The 26,730-nt window shown below is 34.0% G+C and overlaps 1 protein-coding gene across 7 annotated transcripts in view; it reads right to left on the reverse strand.

The window, feature by feature from the left end:
* The window catches only part of Camta (Calmodulin-binding transcription activator), a 360,727-nt gene that overhangs the window by 222,940 nt on the left and 111,057 nt on the right, over positions 1 to 26,730 (reverse strand). The window contains exon 1 of one of the 7 annotated variants that reach the window (XM_085818420.1): positions 9,533 to 9,739. The exons of the other annotated variants lie outside the window; for them this stretch is intronic. Coding sequence (XP_085674546.1) covers positions 9,533 to 9,656 — 124 coding nt within the window. The 5' untranslated portion in view covers positions 9,657 to 9,739. Of the gene's footprint in view, positions 1 to 9,532; positions 9,740 to 26,730 lie in introns of those variants that run through there. 7 annotated transcript variants of the gene reach the window in all.

Consider the following 26,730-nt stretch of genomic DNA (forward strand, 5'->3'; position numbering starts at 1 on the left):
CTTTCCATCTTTAGAACCTACGTTAAAACTCAAGAGTACAAACTGAGTATGAAAACAAGAAAAAACAACTAAAAACTTATTTAAACTTTTGTGCAGGAAGGTACAGAACTAAAACGTTAACAAAACTTAAACAACCCCATCCTGTGGGCAAAGAATACGATACATTAAATATTTACGTAGCAAACAACTTGGGCCCTATTAGGCACATTTTAAACGTAACAGCACATGCCTAAACTGACATGTCTGAAAGAAAAGAAAAACGGTACAGCTATTAGGGCAGATGATGTATGAGAGATATAGCGCTATTGGTTGAAGCTGTGAATTCTGTCTTTAAATTTAAATTTTGATAGATATTTAAATTCACCGTATTTGCATTTCTGGTGCAGGTAATGGAAAAAATATAACTGCACGAAAGATTCAGCATAAGATATAGTGTGCTAATTAAAATAAACCTAGTATAATATATAACAATCATGTAATTAATCAACAAATTCAACCCTACTTCTAATACATTATTGAAAATTATCCATATTCTTAAATTGGCTGAATAATTTTTCAGTTTCAGTTAACTCGGGTAAACTTCATAATAGCGCTTTGTTCAGTTAAAAGACTCTGACGTGGACACCACACGACTTTCTTTTACAGCCTCTTAAATTATACAGTTTTTTTATCATTTTCATTTAAACTTATTTCTTCGAATTTTATTAGAGATATATTTCTCATTCAACAAATTCAATTTTCATTTCGCGGAAAGGCAAAAATACATAAAAACTTAAAACATCTTCAATATAAATTGTAAAATACAGAAAAATCTAAAACAGTGATACAGTTGAAAACCGTTAAAAAAAGCAATTTTTGCAAATAAAATTAAAGTTTCTACGTAAAAACAAGCAATTCAGCCAACGGGTAAGAAGACCGAATTTTCAGTGCACAAAAACTGATAGTTAACTTGCGGTCCCACTTTTCAAAAAGACACCGAAGTTGGTGCGACAACTGATTTAATTCATCATACTACTAAGAGTTTCAGACGTAAACAAATGGCGATCTTATTACGCCTAACGCGAGTTAAACTTTAAACTTGTTGATTATTCTACAACTATTTCATGCAACTTAAGCAAATTCATAAAAACCTTTGGTGAACCGGCAACAGGTGAGCAGGTAGGGTTGGACACCCGGAAGGATACCCTTAACCATAACAACGACATTATTCAGCCACTTTTAAAGCAAAAAAATGCACAAACATATATGAAAAACAAAAAATACTGAGCCCACCGAGCCGCATTACAGGGTGGAAATATAGTATATATACACACAATATATGGATTTCAGAGAAAAAAAATTTGGACAACTACATGTTATAACAGCTCCATACACAAAATTTCAACCTTCTACGGCTACTCGTTTTTGAGTTAGAGATATACATACGTGCGTACAAAAAGAGCTCACGGAAAAAAATCTCTTCTGAATCCATTTTACAATCCGTTTTGGAAAAGAAATCCTTTACTCTGTATATACGTACAGATGTCTTACAGAAAAAAATCATTAAAATGGATTTGAGAGCGGTCAAAATGGATATTTTCTTTGAACTATATCCGAAATTTTTCCCGATTACAATACTTCCCTTACAATACCTCCTTCCGTACAAGGAAGTAAAAACGTAATACTTGGCATTCGATCAAACTAAATCTTTTTCGTGTAATTAAATTTATAAGAAAGAACTAATCAATTAACAAAAAAAGACTGAAAATTGATTATTACTTCAATTCTAAAATTTCTTGATTCTTAATTTAATGCTGCATTTTTAGTGCTTCCATTAATAAAATTTATTTAAAATAAAGTAGAGAATTTTATAAAAATTATCCGAATGCTAGGAGATGGAAACATTCTCTGAATACCAAATCAAACTTTTACATGGCTCCCTTAAAGCAAAACTCAAACTGGTTAAATATGCATTACGCTTTAAGGAACTAAAAAAAGTTCCATTCCAGACTTTAACGCACAAAATTCGCAGAGGTACTCAAAATTTACTGAAGATTATTATCCAATAGAAACTTAAATTCGATAAACTTTGTTTAATGGTGTAAGAGTATTACTCTATTTTACATGCACTTCTTCAAAGTTATTTTCTTGACTGTAATAATGTTCAATAATAAGGACAGTGCATTAAGATGCTTACTTTGGAAACGAAATTTATCAACAATTATTCAATTCTCATTTCGCGATATTAACAAACTATATAATTAATTAATACTACCTCTTTAAATATTCAGATACTACTAAATAAAGCACGAGTTAGTTTCTGCTTTAAACGACTAAAAATATATGCGACACAGCATTGAGTAAAATATGTAGCAATTTGTTAAGCCTAAAGCAAACAAAAATGTGAAAATCATAGCTGCAAACAACAGTCTAGAAATATATTAAGTACGTAGATGCATCGAATTACTACGGCTAGAGCAGAGCAATACACTCTTTGCCAAAAATTCATGCAAAATAAATTCCGTGTGAGCAACACGGAACGTTAAACTGACTGTTTATCACAAATTGTAACTATGGCGGCGTAAATTTATTCCATGCATTCTATTGATCCAAACAAATACAGAGGTTGTATGCAACATATACAACAATTAACTTGATTAGCAATTCTAGTTTCCATAATGCATATTAAATGCATCACTCAAATTTCTAATTAGACGATAAAAGAATCCGATTACTCTTAGGCGAATGATACCCGCTTTTGTTGAAATATTTCAAGTGATTCTGAAAACATTTTCGATTTTATAGATCTTGATTTTTTTTACATGCTATTTTAGAAAAATTTTATTTTTTATAGTTTATATTAATTTAATAAAAAATATGTTTTTAGCTATTTTAAAATTATGTTGAAATATTTCGTAGGAAAAGTCAGAAATGACATTAATGTTTTTATTAGTTATGCAAATATAAGTACGCCATAAATGTTGTTAATATTATTAAAATTATGTATAACGTTTTTAAATCATTATGTTCATTACACTAATAAGTAAGTACTGTTATCAACCAAAAGACAAAATTTTTAAACAGCGTGGATTGGCAAGTAAACTGTCATGTCATCAGACTGACAGACAGTTAAGCCGCATGGATGCTTTACTCATCATCAAGGCAAAAACAGTGAACAGCGTATGGTAGCGCAAAGTAAGAGAAGAATGGAAAAGACCAGATTACAGACATCAAGAATACTTTCAATTTTTTTTAAATATCAATTTTTAAGCATTCACATTATGTTATAGAGGTGAGTACCTGAATAATTTTTTAATAAATTGAGATATTTTGAGTTGAATTTTTCAGTTTTCTGAGTCTCTAAGGCATCAAATCTATAATTATTACTGCTCATTGTGTTCGTTAATTATAAGAAAATACATACAAGGATGTTTCTAAAAGGGAAACTTTGCTAAAAGATTTTATAAGTTTATGTATACTCTCTTATTGCAAATGCATTCAGCGTTTGTATAAGTCCATTTCAGTGAATAGATTTGCCATGCTAAAATATTCCAAAAATCTTAGGTTGGATTCCCCCCTTCCATGTGTTTTAACAGTAGAAGTTTATTTAATTATTAGCCAAACAAATATGAATGGAAACTAACTTTTGCTCAGCTTTTAAAAATTCTTCCCTTATACGCTTGTTATTGGTAACGGTATGATATGAAAATAACTTTTTTCAGTGCAATAGCTATTGCCATATAAAAACAAGATTATTACTCTGAAGGAATGGAACACTATGCCAACAAATATTCTTTCATTTCTTCAATGTAATCGAAACTTTACAAACTCCAAAATATGAGATCAACATTTATCTTAATAGTATCTTGGAAATATTCAGTTATATGCTCAGACTATCTTTATCGAGCTTACAACAAAATCTAGGAAACCAAATGAAAAACACCTTTTATATTTCTTGGAGATCTTTTCCTTTCTTTGAAAGTTGTGCTTTATTTGAGAAATATTTTGCTTAAAAAGAAACAATTTATAACAACATGACAGCATCATTTAAATTCAGTCACAGTCAAATTTATATGGATTTCCCGGTGTATAATAGTACAAACGTTAAGCCATTATTCGAAAAACAGATTTATAGACAGTGCAGATATTGGCATAATCATTAAGACACACGTTAGATCCTCCAGACAAACGGGTAACTATTAGAAACGTTCACAGCCGATATTCACGTGGTAGCTGAAGTTTCAATGTCACAGTGATTTTTGATGCTTCGAAATTACATCCAAAAAATTAACTAAAGGTTAAAAAAAATAGAAAAGTACAATTACTCCAGTAATGATAATAAAACTATCAACACACCAGTTATTTATTTATTTATACAAATGCCAGACAATTGACCACTAAGCCATTAGTCTTCATCTTGCTTACCAATACTTCAGAATAATACAATTAAAAGATAATACTGCAGTGCATTCGTCAATATGCTCCTTATCCACGGATTGTCCAGAGTACACACTAGTTATAAAATACATAAAGAAAAGAGGGGCATCTAGTTAAGTACTTCCAAACTTTTCCTTCTATCTTCAACTTCTTTCTTTTCTGTCCGTTTCTCATCATATCATCAACGATAAAATGACGGAAAAAAAAAAGTGTATGGTTTCGAGTAAAAATAATTGGTAGACTGCTCCAAACGCCTTCTGAAAAGATCATCCCATACAGACGGTACGCGTATTGAACCATAAATGAGATGGCAAAACCCAAATGAATTAATAATACAAATGCGAACAATAAAAATCCCGCCCTTCCGCGGAAAGAGTAATACCATCGCTACATACAATAACAACGTAGATCCATAAATAGAAACCCTTTTCAAACTAAGAATCCGGACTGGTGAGAAGAAAAGATAACTGAAAAAAGGGCTAGAATCGAAATTCTTTCAACTTATTCATTCACATAATTACATGGTCATCCTTGACGCGTTCAGCGTCTCATTCTATACAAACTGACAAGCTAATTTTACATTATAAAAATAGTAATACAAAGTTAAAGATTTAACATCTGATTTATCAGTCAACTGAAATTAAATATCTCGAGGCTTAATACCAAACAGAAACAAAAGTTATTTATTTATAAATGCACAGAGGTTATCAAACTAGGCCTTTTTATGTCAAAGAATTAAACAGAGCTATCTGGTATTGTTACTGTTTTGTTGCTTGGCACAAAATTCTGCACACGCCTTGCTTTCGCACAGAAAGACTTGGATAATATCTCTTCAGGAACACTACCTAATTCTGTAAGGAAGCTACATAAAAACATTACTTTCACAGTAAGATACATGCCTAAAGTTATAATGGAATTCTGTGTTTGATCTAGTTCTCTGTATTGTAGCAGTCAACCATTCTATATATGTACGTGATTCAAATGAAGGCTTTAAAACGGAAATAATTCCGAAAAATGGTACGATTTGATTTATAAGCTACCAGGAACCTTCTGGTACAAAAAATTACCAACAAGTAATAATATGAACCTCGGGTACTTCGATCATCTGAGCTGACCCTTACCAACTGTTTTCCCTCCTCCTACATGAGGATATAAAATTTCTTACAAAAATACACCTCACTCACTAGAAGAATTAAAAAGCAACATTAGTGAAGTGATCAAAACTGATCAGGTCATATTGCAAAAAGCCTTAGTATGGAACGTCGCGTTACAGCGTGTCTACGTGCCAAGAAAGAATATTTTCAGCTCATTCTGTAAAAATGGTGATACAATCATTTACATGCATTAACGTACCGAGTAAGACATAAGTCACATTTCTAAGTAGAATCCGTTAAACGATGACTTTTAGAGCAGACTATTTAGTGAAAAACATGCATAATTAAATAGTAAACCTTGTAGAATTTTCTATTAGTCAAACATTTAAAATTAATAAGCCCTTATTAAGCACATCAAAAAATAGTTAAATGATTAAGCCTAAGCATGACAGGGTTATGTGCTTAAGGAATCGGATGATTTCAAGGAGGATTTTCTACGGGAAACTGATTCTTATTCATGTTACACTTGGAGTAAACCACGGAAACGTCTATACAGAAAGCCATTTCGTAGAGATTTGTTCCATGAGTTTATTATTTTCAGTTTGCACAAATTTCATCTTGTCAAAACAGAAGACAATATCACTCGAAAGAAGTAGATTGTTGCAAGCCTTGCGATCACGAAATCAAGTGAAATAAAACTGCAGGTAATTCTTAAATAACCCAAGTTTCTTCTTTTTATTAAACATAAGTGCGTAAGGCTTCACATAGCGTTAATTTACGATAAAATAATACAGCAGCATCTCCCCCTATTATTTGGCATTTCCATTTGGAACTGATCGTTTCAAATAGATTATAAGTTCAATATATCTTTAATTTCCAGGGGACTAATTCTTAAACTAGTTCATTTATCGTAATTGTTTAGTTTAAAAATTTTTCAGGTATAAATTCAAATCTGCATATCAAGATTGGATTGCAATTTCTCTTCAGTCTCCTGAGTTTTATATTTATTTTCTAGGTTTTTTTTTTTTTTTTTTTTTTTTTTTTTTTTTTTTTATGACTTGTTGAAACATTAATGGTAATTTTTTTCCAAGTGTTCAGATTATAATTATCATCAATATAACTGCTGTTTGCAAACAGGCATATCTACTTCCGATATTCAAAATATTATTGGTTACAGGTTATCATTTGATTAAAATATTGTCAACATACAGCGTGCAATTCAAGAAGCTATTACAATTTTAGCTTTCCCCATTTCTGAATTTCTTTACAGAATTACAAATTAAATAGGTATAAATGCAAGTGTGGAAACTCGTTAGTTATAACAGTAAGAGATTACCTTGTTTCTTATCTATTAACGAGATTTTCCAATGAATCTTTCAGCTAGTTTGTCAACCTGCTGTTTTGAGATTAAAATTCAGGAGTGAGTAGATCAAAGTGAAAGTTGCCGCCAATTTCAATGACTGAAATTTCATTTTTCTTTATCAAGATCAATTTGGCGAAAATTTTAAGTGAAAATTCAGCTTAAATTCAAAATTTTAATTAAATTAGAAATCTTGCATCAACTTTTAATTTACCAGCTATCACTGATCCATTATTTTATTAGTGCCTATTTGCAAACTGCAGATATTTGGTTTGTATTTTTCCTTTCAGACGGTCTAATCAACGGGATTTTGGTTAGAAATACAAGTTTGGTTATTTGTCTACTTTTCCTGTGTTATAATTCTGAAAAGCTAGTGGGTAAAACTCAGCTGTTCTTCCTATAATATTTTTGCATACCTTACTATTAACTTCCGTCACATGATATTCCCTCAGATCAAAATATAATATATACTGTAGAATTGTAGCTAGTTAAATATTAGAATACAAGGAGTTAAATACGATCGATTATTAACTGTAATTTATGTTTCTTAGAAACATAAGATCCTTGTGTGTCATTCATTGAACCATCGCGTTTAGCTATCAAATTATATGTATATATTGAGAGAGAGAACAACTCGGGGGTCAGGGAAATTGAGCTTCCATTCAAGAAGCAAGTGAATTAAAACCGGACTGGTTGAGAAATGAGCCCATATGTCAATTCGGATATCCTAGATATGATTTACTGTTTACTGAAAGGCACGTAGCCTAAGTGTAAATTTCGTATCGCCGGGAGCACAACTTACTTTTTTTTCACTGAATTTTAATTTCTATGCAACAAGATGTAACTTCAAGCCAACTTTTAGCTATAAAATACTTATTTCCGGTAAGGGGCTACAATCCAATTAAGGTAGCTCACGGGCATTAGATATTAGAACAAAACCTCATGTACAGTCAGGTTTTTAGCTAAATCATCACATTATACCCCTCTTTGACTGGCACATGATAATATCAGATACGTGAAAGTAATGAGCAATATTTAAAAACTATTTGAAAAAATATCCTAACAAATTTACGTCTCAGAGCACACGAAGATTTTTAGACACGGCTCGCTTAGCATCTTAAAATACAATGAACAACAGTCATATCTTTTCAGTTATTAATTAAGTGAAAAAATATGATAAAAATCAGTAATTTACAATACGATACTAATCAGTATCTCGTGCACAAATCAGACGAGCATCACGTAAACAGCATATATTAGAAATCTATTAAGACATCTGCTACGAAGCGAGTGGCAATAACAAAAGAAATTTTCCATATTTCATAATTTTTTTTAAAGAAGTAAGTTATTATTTCCAATCTTCAGCTGAAACAGATGAAATTACGAACGATTGTTCAAATGCCAATTGTTACAATGAAAACTGCTTGAACCTCTGACATCATCTGCCCAAATTATTCCTTAGCAAACTTTTACATTTTTATTAATATGTTAGTGAACATGTTATAACATGAAAATCTCTTAGTACTATATTCACAGCATGCAGTACAATCAGACCCTCTGTGTTGCAGTTCTATCAAGAAGTATATCCCCTCCCCCAAAAGAACAATAAGTTACCGACAAAATATTCCAAATGCGCTTCCCCTTCTAAACTATTTAGAGAATAAAATATTAGGAAAATGCATAAATTGCCTCTTTCTTTTAAAATAACAGCATGCTGTCAACACGATTTCCAAAAATGAAAGCCACTACAAATAACAGGCGTTGAAGATGGAACGCGCACGTGTGTGACACTAAAGATTGGCGGAATTCTTTTATAAAAAAAAAACGTCGAAATATGAATATAATGCCTAATTTTTTATTATGCTCCTAGCGTAAAATATAGTACCAAAAAATGAAAAAAAAATCGTACAATAGATAATTTATTGAAGTACTTGAATTTTCGAAAAATCCTTTTCTCATCAGGTTCATATAAAATAATAATAACAATAAATTAAAGAATTTTGGCAAAAGAATTAAAAATCTGAAAAGAGAAAAAATATGATGTTCTGAGCAAACTGGAACTAAAATAACGGAAAAATTGCATTTAAAGAGAACACAAAAAAGATACTGTAAAAATTAGGCAAGGCCTATTTTAGGAAATAATTAAATATTAGTTTTTCTGTAAAAGACTAATTCATTCTCAAACAAGCAAATAAACTATAAAAAAATTTTTAACAGGGAAAACTAATTTTAAAAATGAACACATTAACATTAGCAATTCAAAATCAAATTACAAGAAAAGGAAGCATTTTTTTTTTGGGGGGGGGACCAGTCTTTTATGAGAAACAACACACATGGATAGAACGTGATCACAAAAATAGAAGACACCACCGCTCAAAATTATTTAAGTAGTGTCAGATGCTTAATTCATAAACCAACCATTACTTTTATAATGAAGGAAAGAAATTAACTAAATATCTTAAAAGAAAAACTAAACTCGCGCTAGTTTTCGGATCATTTTTTTAAAACTCGTCTCTCTTTCTTAGCCCAAATGAACTAATTTGAAACAAAAATGTAAACTAACAAAAAGTAAACTGGAGTGGTAATGGAGAATTAAACAGAATAAGGTAGGGAAGAAAGAGAAAACTAAAAAACTTAGGAAGTTGGAGAGAGAATGTCTTACGCGTCATGGTGGCGTTAGGGCTGGCGGCGTGTTGCTGTCGTTGGAGCAGTTGGTAGACGGGAAAAAGTCGCCCATCCTCTTTGATGTGCAGCTGGACAACGGAGAGCTTTCGGACGATCGTCATTGGCCATAGCCATCCGAGGAGCTCCCTCGGTGAACGTCGGCCGGCGGCTGCGAGGCCCACCGATCAATGCCGGACTACGCGTACACAGATCGCTCGCAATGGGTAGGTAAACAGGCGCAGGCGCTCTTACCAGGCCCTCTTGCGCATCTTACGTTCAATCTCTCTCCATCATCAAAAACTCCTTGTTACTCTCCTCTCACCAAGAGGGGATAAACTACCACTACACGGAAGTATAAAATTATGCTTTTAAGCGTCCTTCATTCGCCAAGCGAACAACCGGATGAATCCCCCACAACAAATAGCTTTTATTTCGAAAACATATTTCACTTACACCTAATCGTCTGAAGCTCGGTAGCTTTTTATTTCTTTGTTCGCAGTAAGCAAAGGGCAGGCCTAACCATCAATTCATAAAGAAGACAGGCACCTAAAAAATTTACATTCTCGGAAACATTGTTTCTCATGCAATCATCTTCTTCATTTAATTTATTTCCGAAGTTTACGCTCGGTCTCCAGCAGCTGAATTAAGATCAATGATAAAGATGGAGAGAAGAAGAAACGCATAAACATGGAATAACGTAATAAATTTAACAAACTAAAACGTAAAAAAAAAATAAATTTAATCAACTTAAACGTAATAAATTTAGAAGAATGAAGAAAAATAACAAAAGGAAAAAAACTATTTTTACTCATGTTCTTATGTCCCCCGTGTTTTTGTTTGTAGCTTTTTCTGCTTGCTGTCCCTTTGCTACTAACAGATACTTTTTTTTTTCTTATTATTCTGTTGTACGAAAATTGAGAGGGAAGAATTATGCGAATAATTTAATTTCCGAAGGAAGCGGTTGAAAGTATTCATGGATAAAACTGGCCCACCAGCGGCCGAGCGGTAAAGTCGCTGAACACTGGTAGTTTCGACCTGGATTTGATTCCACGCGAACGAGCTGCTGCATGGGCGTTTTCCCCATGTGTAATATGTATACTAGCCCATTCCCTTTAGAAAATCCTTTACGAAAGCATTCTTTCCCTTAGCAGGTAGACCTCGCGTGCTTTGCCATAATAAAATAACCCAAACCAAACCATGGACAGAACTACTTGTATCACTATATTATTTATGTAAAAGCAACCTACATTCAAGTATGAGTGTGTGTGTGATTATGGCAAAGCCTCGAGGGCTATCTGCCTAAGAGGAGGGATGCCTTCGTGGAGGACTTTCTAAGGGAAACTGGCTCGTATACACGTTACACATGGGGAAAACCACGAAAACGCCCATGCAGCCAGCCCGTTCGCGGGATTCGAACCTCGGACCGAACTACCAGTGTTCAGCGACTTTACCGCTCGGCCGCTGGTGGGCCATTCAAGTATGAATACACAGTGTATTAAAATTACATACATATAATTCTATACATACATATTATTTCTACTTCCTGTATCCTGAATCTTGTTCGCTGTTATTGCTGTCCACTGCTACTCCATAGGCCTCAAATAATTTAATGCTACTGAACAGTCTGCAAGTCGTCCGTTATTTTTAATCTTGTTCCCGTCTTCGACACCATTTAGTGTCTTTCCACCTACAGTTATCTTCAGAACAACCAATAGGATTACATATCCCCGTTTTCTTAAAATCCTTATTTTTTGGGCCTCATCAATCAGATCCCATGCACCTTAAATCCACGAGTTAATCAATTAATAAGACGACAGCAATCACTATGCAGACCAATCCATTTTAAAATTTAGAAAATTTCATATTCTGAATGTCTTGACGAAGCGGAAAATCCCCAGAATACTTCAAAAATAATCAGGACTTGTGCTAAAAAAGCTAAGGGAGCGAGAATGGGAAATATGCGCGAGGGGAAAAAGTACGCAAGTTAAATACAATAAATATGCTGCTGCTTTCTATCCCACATCCTGCAGTAATGCAGTTTTGAAACTAGTCTTGCAAATCTATGAATATTATATTGATTCCTGTTGCTTTAACTCCTCCAATAATCGTTATTCGGCGTATTATTTTAACTCAAATCCATGACTTCTTTATATGTTTTCTGTACCAACATGACGATTTAAAGACTTATCAGTACAGAGGATGTTTACACATTTTTAGAACGATTTCGATAAAGAATTTTTAAAAAAATTGAGCAAATGTTTGGGAATACTAATTGCCCGCAACAGCTTAATATTTGATATGAGAAATATTGTCTGTTACTTTTAAATTAGTTCTTCATTCAATACGTCGCATGTAAAGAAGCTGTGGATTGAAGAATATGTTTTTTGTGTTTTTCGAAGAGAAATGCTCCTATTCCATAATTCAAACACATTGCGAAATGAATAGCATTAAAATTTCTACGCGCAAAATAAACAACATTACTAACAAAAAAAGGAAAAGAAAGTAAATCATTACTTCTACACGGAAAGAAGACTCAAATGAATACCCGAAAAAGATACTACTGTTTCTAAAGTTCAGTCGTTGATAACAACAGAAAATACGTCGACGCACAAATCAACTACGTCCTTTAAATACATCTGCAGCAACAATAAATAAAATAATAAACTAAGATTAACAACTTAAAAAAGTTAAAAAACATAATGTTCACCAGCTTTTGCTGAGGCATATGGCTCAACGCAGAACAATTTGCAGAATCCTGTATGAAAACTGGTTAGCAAGACATAAATAGAAATACATTGTGATCTATTTATTATCGAATACGAAGAGGAAAAAACATACGAACCTGGTTTCGTCAATGCAAAGAAAGTTTCATTAAAGGGTTTATTATTGTAGCGGGATTCTCTTACGGTAGGATATTAAACAACAAGTTTAGTGGAAAAAATTACTAAAAATCAGCTAACGTACTATCAAGAGAAAGGTTTTACGTTCGATATTTACAGAAGGAAAACCATTTTATAATTCCAATGATTTTCAAAAACTGATATTTCATCAAGACAAGCAACAAGTCACACTTCAAAACGTACCACTGTATTCCTTGCAAAAATGTGCTTTGATACAGTTATATAAAACTTTTCAACGTATTCCTGCAAAGTCCTCTGACGTTTCACCTATGGACTATTTGTGCCTCTGGCATCTTAAAAAGCGCTCTTTCTAAGTGAAAACTCACCATGATTGATGGAGTCTGAAAAGCAGCGGTAGGAGAATGGAAATACGAGTAAATACCCCTGAAAATTTTACGAAAAGCCTTCCTGTCATGGAAATCACGACATAGACGCTGATGATCAGTATAACAAATATAATTGTTTACATACTACAAATATGTTTTCAATTTTCGATTTATGTAATTTACATTCTAAATTTTACAAAATTACAAAAACAAACGCTCGAAATCTCATAATTAAAATCCTTTTTTATTGATTTCCATAAATGAATTCTACTTCCGAATAATTTTGATAATACTAACAAATATAAACATTTAACATACATTTTACAAATATTATAACAGTACATTTCGTTTTTGAGAGCCCCAACAGTGGCCGAGTGGGTTGAGATCCCTGAATACTGGAAGTTCGACTGAGTTTCGATCCTACCCAAACGCTTTTATTGCATCGCTGATTTTTTTTTTTTTTGTAGTTTTTTTGTAGTAACATGAATGCAATATACTTACATACAATCAGACATATATACCTACATACAATTTCCCTTAGAAAGCCATCCACGAAGGCTTCCCTCCCCTTAGGCATATTGGCCTAGTGTGCTTTGTCGTAATTAAATAACCCCCTAAAAACCCATGATGGCATTCCTCTCTCTAGACGATTGCGTTTGCGTGCTTTGCAGTATTTGAGAAATATAACCTTAGTTTTTAATATGCATTTCTTATCATTAAAGGTGAATTAAATAAAGGGTGTCTCATAAAGAACGCAGCTTTTGAGCACATAATAACACAAACTTATCGGTGAAATTATGTAATTTATATATTAAATATTTACATATTTTCTCAATGTACTTGTATTGTGTATGAAATATGATATCACTCAAAAGCCCTCCACTACTCTGCCGGCACACTCTCGTTCTTTCGGTGAAATTTTCGATGCAAATGCTCGTCGCTTTTCGTAATCGTTTCGCTTTAGTTCTTGTGTCAATTGTATTGACAAAATGTTGTAGCCCAAAGGTTCAGATCTTCTTTCAGAATTTGTTGCATGCTGATTCTGGAAATATTCAGTTGTTGTGTACGTTAACAAATAGATTTCGTTGGACTTACATTATCACTCACCATGCCCATGTTTTCTGCAAAAGGACTAACAAAAAGACGCTTCGAAGGTTTTATATCCACAATCGAACCGATTTTCTCAAATTTAGCAACCAGTCTCATCACGTGGCCTCTGCTCAACAGTCCCCACATTTGTGATAAGTTTTCACTATGAAAACACGCTGTTACACCATGAAGCCCTCCATTTCTACCCGTACAGAAAACAGATTCATGACTACAAACCACAAAGGCAACAGATGAAAATCGTGTAACGTTTCAGTGCTACCAACTTACTAGAACAAAAATGGTGGTCATTTCAAAAGTTGCGTTTTTTATGGGACATCCTATACAAAACTTTCGCCACGTAAAAAATTACAACACTATTTGGTTTTACATTTTAAGTTAACTATTTCTTTGGCGACATTAAAGTTGGTTAATATATTAAGATAAAGCGACTTGAGGGCTATCAAAAAAAGGAAAAAGACGCTTTCGGCACAGTTTCATATTCCCGCTGAACACAGGGAAAACCATGGAAACTTCCGTGCCAGATTTCAGCAAGTCCTTTCGCCGAGATTTGAATTAAGGTCAAACAAATTAGCGTTTAAGCTATCCTATCCATTCGGGTACTGATGAACTGCTAGGTTAAAGAGCTACGCCCGAGAAGTATCATTAACGAAAAAATACCTTTCATGTGTCACAGTATAATCTGAAACAGCACACTGCATGTCCCCTCTTCCTTTTTTGTAAAACAGTTACATATTCTTTTCTGTTGAGGTTTTGTCTCAATTATATAAATACTGAACAATAAAATAATGCCATACACATCAATGAAATAAAAATGCATAGCTCTTAATTTTTTTTAATTTAAAAAGAAAAGGGTGATCATTTCGCCAGCATAATAATTTAGGTGCATGCTTTTTGAATTATTACCAGGTGTTTGATTATCTGGAATAATTCTGAAAAAAGAAGCTAAAGGTTCAGTATCAATACATATTCTTCAAAACTACGAAACGGACTTATGCGATTAATTTATTATTGAGTGTGTGTGGAGGGGATGCGGTGACTGAACTTCCCAAATATAGGAAGATATAAAGAAGTTGAAATATCAACCATCAAACACAAATTTCAAAGTGTATGAACAAATTCATTTGTAAGTAAAATTAACAGGTTTTCCTTATTAAAAAATCTGTCCTGGCCAGAATATATAAATGAAAGCTGTTTTAAACAGTAGTAAAAATTAAAATTAAGAAAATGAGAAATGGCGACGCTAGTCGCCCTTAAAATGCGCTCCTCTATTTGTATCCAGCGTGAGCGGTATTTCAACGAGATGATCAGTTTTCCTTTTGTTGTTGAATGTTAAATAATGGCTTATAAAAATTACTGCTCAAGATCTAGGATAGAATTTACAATTCCGTGTTGTCTGTCTCTTAGTAGCTCCAGAAGTAAAAGTCATTTTGTGTTCTTCAGTTTTAATTTTGTACTTTCAAGTTGAAAGCCCAATTTATTTTAGCTGTTTTAATTTCAGTTGCATTCAGTTAATGCTCTAACACTGTAGTAAAAGTTGGTACGAAAGGTTAAGCTCGTTTTAGAATAAACAAAACCGAGTTAAATGTTACACCTTAATAAAACAACCTAGTTGATTTACCAGAAAAAAAAGCATTCTTAAATCATCATATCAGTAATATATATAATTAAGAATATATCATATAATTAAGAATTCTAAAAGAAGATCCAATATATATTTATCAATTTTATAATTCGAAGGTACTAAAATGATCTATGAAGTTTTCCTGCAATATTAAACAGCACACTGAACATTAGGAGTTCTAATGAATTAGATAATGATGTTGGGAATGTTCGAGAAATGCGTGAATTCAGAATCTTCCGACCCTGGCAAGTTAATAAATAGCAATTCAAAATTAAGACAAAATTGAATTATATATTTAAACTTCGTTTTAAGCAAAAACTGGAAGTTTAGGACACAAATGGGAAGAAAGCTTCCAGCGTAAAAATACCAGACAGAGCTTGAATCATTAAAAATCCTCTCATGACACCTAATAAATCAAACAGCATTTTCTGCCATTTCATTATCTAGCAAAAAGTACACAACATCCCTTAATGATTAAAAATAGCTTTTGACTTTATTAATGTTAATGGCAAAATATTAATGTTGGTTAATGGCAAAATATAAAGAAAAATTCTGTTTTAATTAGAAATAAATATTTTTAAAATATTTTGAATTAACTGATCAAATGATATGAGTTACAGGAAAGCTTCGTCTCGTAACTATTGTTGCGTGCGTACGGGTTCGTTATGAAATGAATGCACAAGTCCGATGAAAAATGAACAAAAATTTATTATTATCACAACAAAAATGCTTAAATTTTCTCAAATTATCATGCAGTATTACAATATCTGACAGTAGTTATCTTTTAACTACTCAAATATCCAATAGAACGTAATTCAAAACAGCTAAAGAACGCTAATCCGCGAATTCGCTACAATCAACAAGAGCAGTTTTCTAAACAACAACAAACTAAGCAAGCAACTACTACGAACTGAGATGTTTTCCTCCTTTTATAAGATTTTAAAATCACGCGCTAGAATTTTCCAGTACTTTCTCGAAATCAAAAAGAGATATTTATTTATTTAACGCACGCGCTCTTGTATTTTTAATTTTTCCGGCTTAGCTTTCTTTTAATATTCGTCACGCGCTGCACTGCGCGAGAAATAAAACCATTTAATTTATAATTGAACTAACATTAGCTTTTTAAATAGCAAATTCGTAACACTGCCCCCTTCCCAAGGACTGCACGTCCCGGGCAGTACAATCCCTGGACAGGAAGCTAAACTTACAACTGTGGCATAAATGCATTAATAAGCATTACATTACTATAATAAACAACATGAACAATAAATGCAATACATAAAACAAATCAAATGCTATCAAATACTAAATACAAATCAAATCAAATACACATTTAAAAACAAAATGGACCATGGTCTTATACTATTTACAATTATTTACATTATGTACTATGGCCATAGTAATGAGCTAACCTGTCGTAAGAGTTCGAAGACTCACGGATCCGAACCATGACGTCATTTAGCCTGTTTAGGATTGTGTGCGAACCATCCCAAGGTGACTGTAAATCAGGCCTGACTCCTTTTCGTCGAATCGGTTTCCACAACCACACCTTGTCTCCTTCGTTGGATCTATGTCCAGCAGCTCTCGTGTTGTATCTGGTCTTCACTTTCTCCGTCGCCAAGTTCACTCGCTTTCGTGCGGAACGGTGCATCACTTCAAAACGGGCCTTGACATCTTGGATGTGTTCCTCAGGCGATGAAGGCGCATCCGTACGGCGATGAAACAGGCGGTCACAAGGCAGACGAAGGTCTCGACCGAAGAGCATCTGAGATGGAGAATAGCTGGTAGTCTGGTGTTTCTTTTCGACCCTAGCATGATTTCGGCTGTTTCTCGAGCTGGTTCTGTCGGACAAAGCGTCGGCATTTCCAGGTGAGGATCCCTTCTTAGGATGGATAGTCATGTCTTTAGATCCTGAAAGCAGTTTGTTATTTTTCAAGTCTAAGGAAAAATTGTATTTCCTTAAAAAGTCCAATCCGAGTATGCATGGATCTGTAATATCCGCCACATATGCCGTGTGATGATAGGCGGCACTTCCAAACGTGATGTTTACGTTTAACTTCCCAGTTATGTCGATCTTGTCACCAGACGCAGTCTGAAGGGTAACACAGGATGGCGTCCAAATAAGTTTATCTTTAAACTATTCAGCTAAATCTTTCCTAATGATGGTAACATTAGCTCCTGTGTCAATGATCATACTGCAAGGAACTCCATCGATATTCCCATTGATGGACAGTCCGTTATTGTTGCCACTCACTGTATAAATTTTAAGAGCTTTAAAACAAGGTTTTTCACTATCTGGCAACCTCCGTTCCTCGATATGGTCACTAATTTGTTTACTGCGTTGTTGCTGGGAAATGGTCTTATTTTCCGTACCTCGGGGTGTTCTGCAGTTTCTTCGTATGTGGCCTTCAACTCCGCAGTTCCAGCACTTTAGAATTAGTTTCTTTTCACTTCTGTTCCGTCTCAAGCCACTGACTTGTCTGGTAAAATCATCTGCTTTATATTCCACACCTTGGGGTGTTCTGCAATTCCGTCTTAGGTGACCTTCACTACCACATCTCCAACACCTTAGAGCCACTTTCTTCTCGCTCCTACTCCGTATCAAATCTTCGACTTGTCTGGCTAAATCATCTAAACGAGCCATCAGTTGATCCACTGGCTCATGGACTCGCACAGCTCTAACTGGGTAGCGATCTCTACTAGTTGCTTGCTGGGCTGCCTCGAACTTCATGGCGTACAACAGAGCGCTTTTTATGTCCTTTACATCTGCCATTCGAAGAGCTTTCTGTATTTCAGTATCTCGGATGCCGTCGATAAAGTATTGTAAGGACAGGATTTCCCTTGTTTCTGTCGGGCATTCCGAAAAGGCGAGATGGGACAGCCTTTCAACATCCGCGGCGAGCTCCTGAAGTGTTTCGGTAGGCTTCTGTTGACGAGATTTTAATTGGAGCCTGCTGTAGTCTTTTAAACATTTCTCGCCGAAGCGCAGCTCCAAAGCGCCGGATAGAGCTTCGAAATCTAGCCTTTGATTTTCGGGAAGCGTCTGCAGGATATCCGCTGCGTCTGCTCTCAGAGAAGCGGCGAGATGACAGGCCTTAGCTTGGGAATCCCATCCATTCGCATCCGCAACGATAGAAAATTGTGTCCTATACACCTGCCAGGAGGTCTTCCCATCATATGTAGATAGTTTCAGAACGGAACGAGCAGGCATCGATAAAAATTTGAAACCTTCAGAATTGTTTCCTACCGTCGCTATGCACTTCTTTAGGCTGTCAACTTCTTTGGCGACGGCAGCAGAAACCCTATCATCAATTTGTTGTTCGACGGCAGAAACTCTCTCTTCTATATGTCCAACTTTAGTTTCAACTGCGTCTATTCTGCCTTCCATAGCCTCAAATTTATTTTCTATTACGCAGGTAATTTCTCTTTTCATTTCATCCTGACCTGCTTTCATCTCATTTTTAAGAGATTTCATCTCTTCCTTAACGGATTCCTGGCCCAATTTCATTTCTCCTTTGAGGGATTCCTGGCCCAATTTCATTTCTTCTTTAACGGACCTTTGACCAGCATCCATTTTCTCTTTAATTTCTTCTTTAAAAGATGTTTGGCCAGCTTCCATCTTTTCTTGGAAAGCAGCAAAAGCAGTAATGAGCTGTCTCAATTGTTCTTCCATCCCTCTTGTTATTGGCATTCAAATCCCACTTCTGACACCAAAAATTGTTGCGTGCGTACGGGTTCGTTATGAAATGAATGCACAAGTCCGATGAAAAATGAACAAAAATTTATTATTATCACAACAAAAATGCTTAAATTTTCTCAAATTATCATGCAGTATTACAATATCTGACAGTAGTTATCTTTTAACTACTCAAATATCCAATAGAACGTAATTCAAAACAGCTAAAGAACGCTAATCCGCGAATTCGCTACAATCAACAACAGTAGTTTTCTAAACAACAACAAACTAAGCAACTACTACGAACTGAGATGTTTTCCTCCTTTTATAAGATTTTAAAATCACGCGCTAGAATTTTCCAGTACTTTCTCGAAATCAAAAAGAGATATTTATTTATTTAACGCACGCGCTCTTGTATTTTTAATTTTTCCGGCTTAGCTTTCTTTTAATATTCGTCACGCGCTGCACTGCGCGAGAAATAAAACCATTTAATTTATAATTGAACTAACATTAGCTTTTTAAATAGCAAATTCGTAACACTATGAAGGTGTATTACTGTTGTATAATATGCAGCGTACTTTGATCTGTTTTAAACTATTTACATTGTTATAATTGTTCCATTTCCAAAATAACGTGAGTTAAAACCACCATGCTGCACCAGAATAACAAATTTTACTTCAGTTCTTAAAAAGCATTAAAAAAAATCTTCATGAATATTTAAAACATAAAAAAGGACTAAAATTGAAATTTTCAACCTATAATACAATGGTTGACACCTACTTTTGAAACAAGTAATATATAACTTAAAAACCGATTCTGGTTTAAAAAAGAGAGAAATTTAAACTAATTTCAGAATATCAATTTACCAAAAAAAAAAAAAAAAAAAAAAAAAAAAAAAATTTAAAACATTAAGACTAACTCCAATCTGAAGCACTTAATAAAAGCCATTTGAACAGTCATTAGAAAGCTAACATGAAGTATGAAGTAGATTTAAAAAGTTGAAGAGACATTAGGTAATTTTTGGAAGCAGGAAAGATGAACAATAGCAAACGCCTTCGCCGGGAATCGAACCACGGACCTCTGGAATACCGGCCCAGCATGCAGAATCACTACACCACGAAGGCACGCTAGGAAGGCGGAAGAAATACCTTATAAATTCCCTCTTTTAAGGGGCGACTGGGGTTTTTAAGGGATCCAATCGTTAAATCCTGGGTGTGGAGAATCCTCAACACACACCCTTTTAGTTCGGGCGCCACTGTAGAGACATTAGATATTTTGGAAAAGCCAGAGAGATGAAAAATGAGAAATCGCCTTCGCCGGGAATTGAAGCACGGATCTCTGGAATACTGGCCCAGCATGCAGAACCACTACACCACGAAGGCACGCTAGGGAGGCGGGAGAAATACCTTAAAGTAAAAAATAAATTTCAACGAGATTTCATTCATTTTGTATAATATTAAAATTTTATAAAAGATTCATTAAAAAACGCACTTAGTGCTTTTTAAAAGGATTTTTAACCCAAATTTCTAAAAAATTTCGAAAACCAAACAGTTTAACTTAAATATTAAAGTTAAAAAATTAAATTGCTTTGAGCTCAAACATTTAAACAATATAATATGTAGCAATACTTTTCGAAAGATTCTTCAAGAATCTTTAGAATTTTAATGCTCCATAAATTAATAACCAATCATTCTTAGATGAGGGAGGGAATGTGAAATATTTCTGTCAGCTATCTGAGTTTGAATCGTATAGTTTGACTTATTTGATTACGAAAAGCACAGTAGAGTGCCTAAGGGGAGGGATGCGTTTGTCGGGGACTAAGGAAAAATGGCTCGTATACACGCTACATATGGAGAAAACCACGAAAATGGTATGCAGCCAGCCCTTTCGCCTGGATAAGAAGCCAGGTCAGAACTGCCAGTGCTCAGCGATTTTACCGCTCGGCCGCTGATGAGCCGCCTGAGTCTGGAACCAAACCAATTTTAAAATATGCAATTGCATTGTCCGATTTCATAGTTCTATCAGCATAAGTAACTTCAAATGATCTGCAATCTAGATACATTGTTCTTAAGACCAACTTCAGTTTTATAAGAGTTTGAAAATAAAAACGGCACAGTACAAGTTAACTTTCACTTTTAAGAAACTTGAAATAATTGAAAAGATCCAGATTTTATTGATCGCCCAAAAGAGTCTGTTACGGTTTTTCACGCTCTCGTTGAGTTCGCAATCTACCAGTCTGCTGTTGCACTCACTCCAGCTAACCTATTTCTTTCTATCTTTTAAGCTTAAGCATCGTTTTCTTCGCACTTAATGCCATATGCAATACGCTGGAGCGAAAAAACGTTTTCCCGAAAATCATATTTGAATCATTATCTGGTTCCAAATGAGCTAGAATAAATTGTGTTCAAATGTCAGCCCAAAATATTAACAACTTGAGGTTACACACCTCAAGTGAATATCAGTATTGACTTTTTTAACGGTTTTATTTTTTTTTCAAGAATAGCTCTGCTAAAAACGCAAAGCTACCCAATCGCCGAGCGAGAAACTGCTTCCCACACCAAAATATCAAATTTAATGCTAAAATATGCTATTAGATGCAGAAAGGGTTCTAATCTGACTATTGGTTCTAGCATCAGGTAAACAATCACGTGGCTTCCATGATCTTTCAACGTATTTTTATTCTTAATTAGTTGGGTTTTCGGTGTATTTTGTCAGTCCTGCTTTATTAGTCATTGCTTATGTTGGACTCCGATAGCATCAACTAGAAGTGGACCTTCTTGAGATCTCTGTTGGTCATAAAACTGCATTGGTTTGCATGCTTATTGCACACATAGTGATTTGCCGCTTCGTCATATTCTCCAGATGATTAATCGAAATACATCTGGACTAAATAATTTTTCTGAAACAATAGAAAAATCCGTCAATAAAACATGTGAAAACCTGCCCTATTCCAGTTGATCTATCCAAAAATAAATTAAAAAAAAAAAATCTGTACTGACCAAAAATACCACTTTTATTATTTGCAAGGTAGTATCCTCGAAGAAGTGCCAGTCAGACCTCGTAAACAGGAGTCCTGGGAAGATGGTCCACTCAAGATTGCTCACTACAGCCAAAATAATTCTTCGTCATTATGTATCAACCGCCGAACCAACAGACGAAACTACTAGATGAATTGTTATAAAATTTTATGTGCCATCCTAGTTTGAAATAAAGAAAATCCCGAGAGCAGCACATGGAGCACATTATGTTCACTGAACGATCAAGAAAAGTTTATTCTTGCCAGAAAATTTTAAGACAATCCTTCACAAAAGTATTCAGAGGTAATGTTATTTCCCGAGTTTATTGAAGAAATTTGAGAAAATTACTTACCATATCATACTGCAGTACGCTGGCCCAGTTGTGAAAACGTCCTTCAGCGCTTTTTTTAACTTCGAGCAGTGATCGAAATTTTTTTTGAATGAAAAGCATCCCCTCTTACCGCTTTAGAAAATAGCAAATGGCTGTTTAAGTTTGCATTCTATGTCGATTTGACAAAACATATGAACAAACTGAATTTGAGATTGCATGGAGAATATCAGCTTCTCCCTGATTTATACACTAATATCAAATCATTCCAGTAGAAAATAATACTATTTTAATCACAATTACGTAAAATATGTTTCACACATTTTAAAACATGTGAAATATTCCACTGCATTACTAAGACTGAATTTCCCGTCGATTTTGTAATCGAAGCTTCAAGTGCTTTAAAGATAAACTTTGATACTCATTTCTCAGACTTTGATGTCACTGCAAATGAAATTAAGATTTTTCAAAATCCTTTTGATACTGACATTGAAACCCTAGCCCCAGAATTTCAAATGGAAATTACTAATTTGCAGTGCAGTGGTATAATTAAGAATAAAGAATAAATAAAGAATTAATTTTTATAAGAGTCTTCCACTGGTACAATTTGATAATTTCCATTTGCTCATGGGCTGTTTTCTCCTTTTTCGTACTACTTGCTTGTGTGAGACAACATTCTCCAAAATGAAGTACACAAAGAATGTTTACAGATTTAAGTTAACCGACGAGCATCTTAAATCTCTTTTAATAATTGGTACAAGAAAAATTGGTCCACAATTACAAACTATTGTCAGTGGAAAATCACAATTACATAAATGTCATTAGTATTTTTATAAGTGGACACTTGTCATTAAGCTTTACCTAGCAAGTAAATAAAACCGAGTTATTATTATTCCGTGTTTTTTATCCAACTTATCATAGCAACAGTAACAAAAAGCCATTAGCTGTCGCGGACCGGATTGATAACACGGATTTGGCCCGCGAGGCGTAGTTTGGAGAGCCCTGATCTACACTATTAAAATCTGTGAACGTCTGTCTGCTTGTTTGTTTGTTTTTAACACCACCTCCTCCAGAACAACAGAGAATTCAGTTTCGAGAGAGGTTCCCGGATTCCAAAAATTTGTTGGAAGCCATTTCGACCATTCTCATCTTCGTACGACTTTAATCAGCCAAGGTATTAATTAAACATTCTGAAAACGCTACTTTTCGCTTTCCTTTATCTGAGAGGCAAAAGTCTCGCGCGCTGGAGATAAAAACGTTTTAATTTGAAAAGTGTTGCCAGTGCTCGCCTTCAAATCGTAGAGTTTATTAATCAAAAATTTGTAAGTTTTACAAATTATGGAATAAAAATAGCATTGCCAAACATTAAACATATTATTATAATATGAGGTCATATTCTGACGATGAAGAAAGCACGCGATTGCATGCGACTTCATTGTATGTCGAAAATGTTTCGTAATGTCAGAATTTTCAATAAACGGCTAATGCTGGCAATATTTTTGCTTCAGATTAGGATAATTGACACGATATGTTATTGCCACGTTAATTCTTTTATTGATGTTGAGAAAAAGTTGTTATATTATATTAAATTTAAATCATAACGTCATACGGATACGTATTAACCTGAAGTGTCAAGAGGTTTTGCTTCGGATTTGGCAACAAAAAAAATATATTTACGAATTGGTTGTTGCTTGGAAAGAATGAATTCATTTCATCCCTATTGAATCTTAAAGCACTTTCTTTTCAGGCGTACAATAGTACTCATAAATTTTGCTTTGGCCGCAGCTAGCAACTTTGTGTACCGTACATTCATTTTATTTTCAGTACACAGAACTTACAAATATTGCTTTGGCCATAGCCCGCTAAAAATGTTTATACTGAATAATGCCCTCTTTTATAGATACTTAATTAGCTCGCTATTTTGCGGAGTTATAATGCATAAAGAAACAACCATTTAGAATATTAATAATTACAAAAATGATCTATGTCGATGTTTAGTTATGACTTACTTTTAGCCAAAAATATGAAATTAAGTTGCACGAGTAAGTGTAACAAGTGCAGTAGGTAAATGATTACGTCAAAGCATGCGAGGAACATTTGTTTTGGGAAGACAACGTTCTTGAAGAGTTCGAAACCAATGCAAAATGTCATTCTAAGCGATGAATAGCTATCTCTTCATCCTTTTCTATCGGTATTTATTGCTAAGGCAAAATTAACTGTTCCTTCCAATAAATTATGCAGGACTAATAAAAAGACGACATTGGATGTAACTTAACAGTGCAGCATCTCCACCATTTTGAATCCAACATTTTGAAGTAATATGATATTAAAATGGTGAACTTTCACAACACTTATTTTTAATCTGAAATAACCACGGCTTCAATATTTTCAAGTTTTCAATCGCCATGGCAGGGCGAATATGTGTAATGTAAACTGGCCATTGCAGGGCCAGTTTACATATTCGAGAAAAGGGAACCAATGGTCCAGGAACAAAAGTGAGACACAGGTGGATGAGTGAAATATAGTTCCCAAATGTTATTAAATTATTTACTCGTGATATAGATATCTCGCTTGAGAGCAAATTATCATATAAATTTCAACATAAATTAAGTCAACAAAATGTGCTGTCGAATGATTTCTCGATTTCACGTTCAGCTGCTTTTCTTTTGGGGGGGGGGGGAACTGCATGAGGTAAAATGATAAACAATTGCATGAAATAAAGCCAATAATATTCTTGCGCAACTTTTTAAATAAATTATATTTCGCTAGAAGATCGTAAATATCTTATGAAAATATAATTTTATTAATATCAGCGAAAGGAAAGGAGGTTCGAAAATATATTTTCGAACAAAATTCTATTCCGAAAAATAATTCAAATATATTATCCAACAAATCTGAATATAATTTATCAAAAGAAAGATTTAACTAATATTAAAGATTTTCTTATTTACTAACTCGATTCAACTACTGAATTATTTTAGCATATTTTCATCTCTAGAGTAAAAGAGATACTGACGAAAAATTTTTATTTACTTAAAATTTAAATTTAATAAACTTAGAACATTAGCATAAAAGCTTTTCCTACTTAATTGAAAACAGAAACATTAACATTATACAGACTTTGTTAACTGAGATTAATACAGACTTTGTTAACTGAGACGCATTCATCTTGCATTTATGAACCCTCATATGTCTGTGAAGTTCATATATTGCTTATTAGCTGAAGTACCCGTTCTATGCCTGGGTAATTGCTGGGGTTTAGGAAGCATAATTTAAAAGGCTAAATTAAATAACGCGGTTAGAATGAATTTTTTTAAAAAAGTAAATAACAAAAACACTTAACTTACAATTTACAAATTAACAAAAACTTACAATTTACAAATTCTGCAATCACAATCGTGGAAATTTCCCATGTAACTGCTAGCTAATCAAACAAAGAGAAGAAGCTAACCCAAACAGAGCATTTTCTCTTTAAGGCACTAACCTAAGTATATAGAAGGTTTAGCGCAGAGATATTTAACGACAGTGGACTTTGCATCCAGCAGGCGGCAGATCGAAACCCGACCAGTACAGAAAACCTTTTTCTGCTCAAATATCACTCTTACTCCGCCATCACTGCAACCCCGTATAACAATGACCGATGGCACACTACTTAACAGAAGTCCCGACGTTATGCGGACTCTACGTAGAACGAAGAAACTTCATTTAGATGGATGGGGATAGTTTTTCCAAAATCTGAAGCAAGCAGTAATTTTCATCTTATTTTGTTTCAATGCGACTTGTACAAAATTTTACCATGCTCGAATATGACTACAGAATAATGTAAAGCTAAGCGCCACATGACAATTTTCCTTAAAAATTGGTATTTACTAATCGGTTATGCCTTCTTACAGAAAATTATCAACTTTGACCGATTTCTTCACGGTTTACGAAATGCTCGCGAAAGAGTGACACAGTTGGTGAGAAAAATTAAATATCGTACGCGTTGCTGAATGACAAAACAGTGCCGCGTGGAAGATGAAAACATTTTAATTCGAGTAATGGTAACAGATTTCTTTTAAATCATCGTGTTTACAAAATTCGAAAGAGAAATACAAAGCGAGCAGTAACACCTTTCTTTCATATCGCTAGGTTTTTTTATTAAATTTTACACATACATATATATGTTTAGAATAGCGGTAACACAAAGCGTTGACACGCTGTCCTTACCGTATTATA

The sequence above is a fragment of the Stegodyphus dumicola genome, chromosome 6, assembly GCF_044657685.1.
Source record: "Stegodyphus dumicola isolate Sdum_Otavi_A_Nest chromosome 6, ASM4465768v1".
Classification (NCBI taxonomy): domain Eukaryota; kingdom Metazoa; phylum Arthropoda; class Arachnida; order Araneae; family Eresidae; genus Stegodyphus; species Stegodyphus dumicola.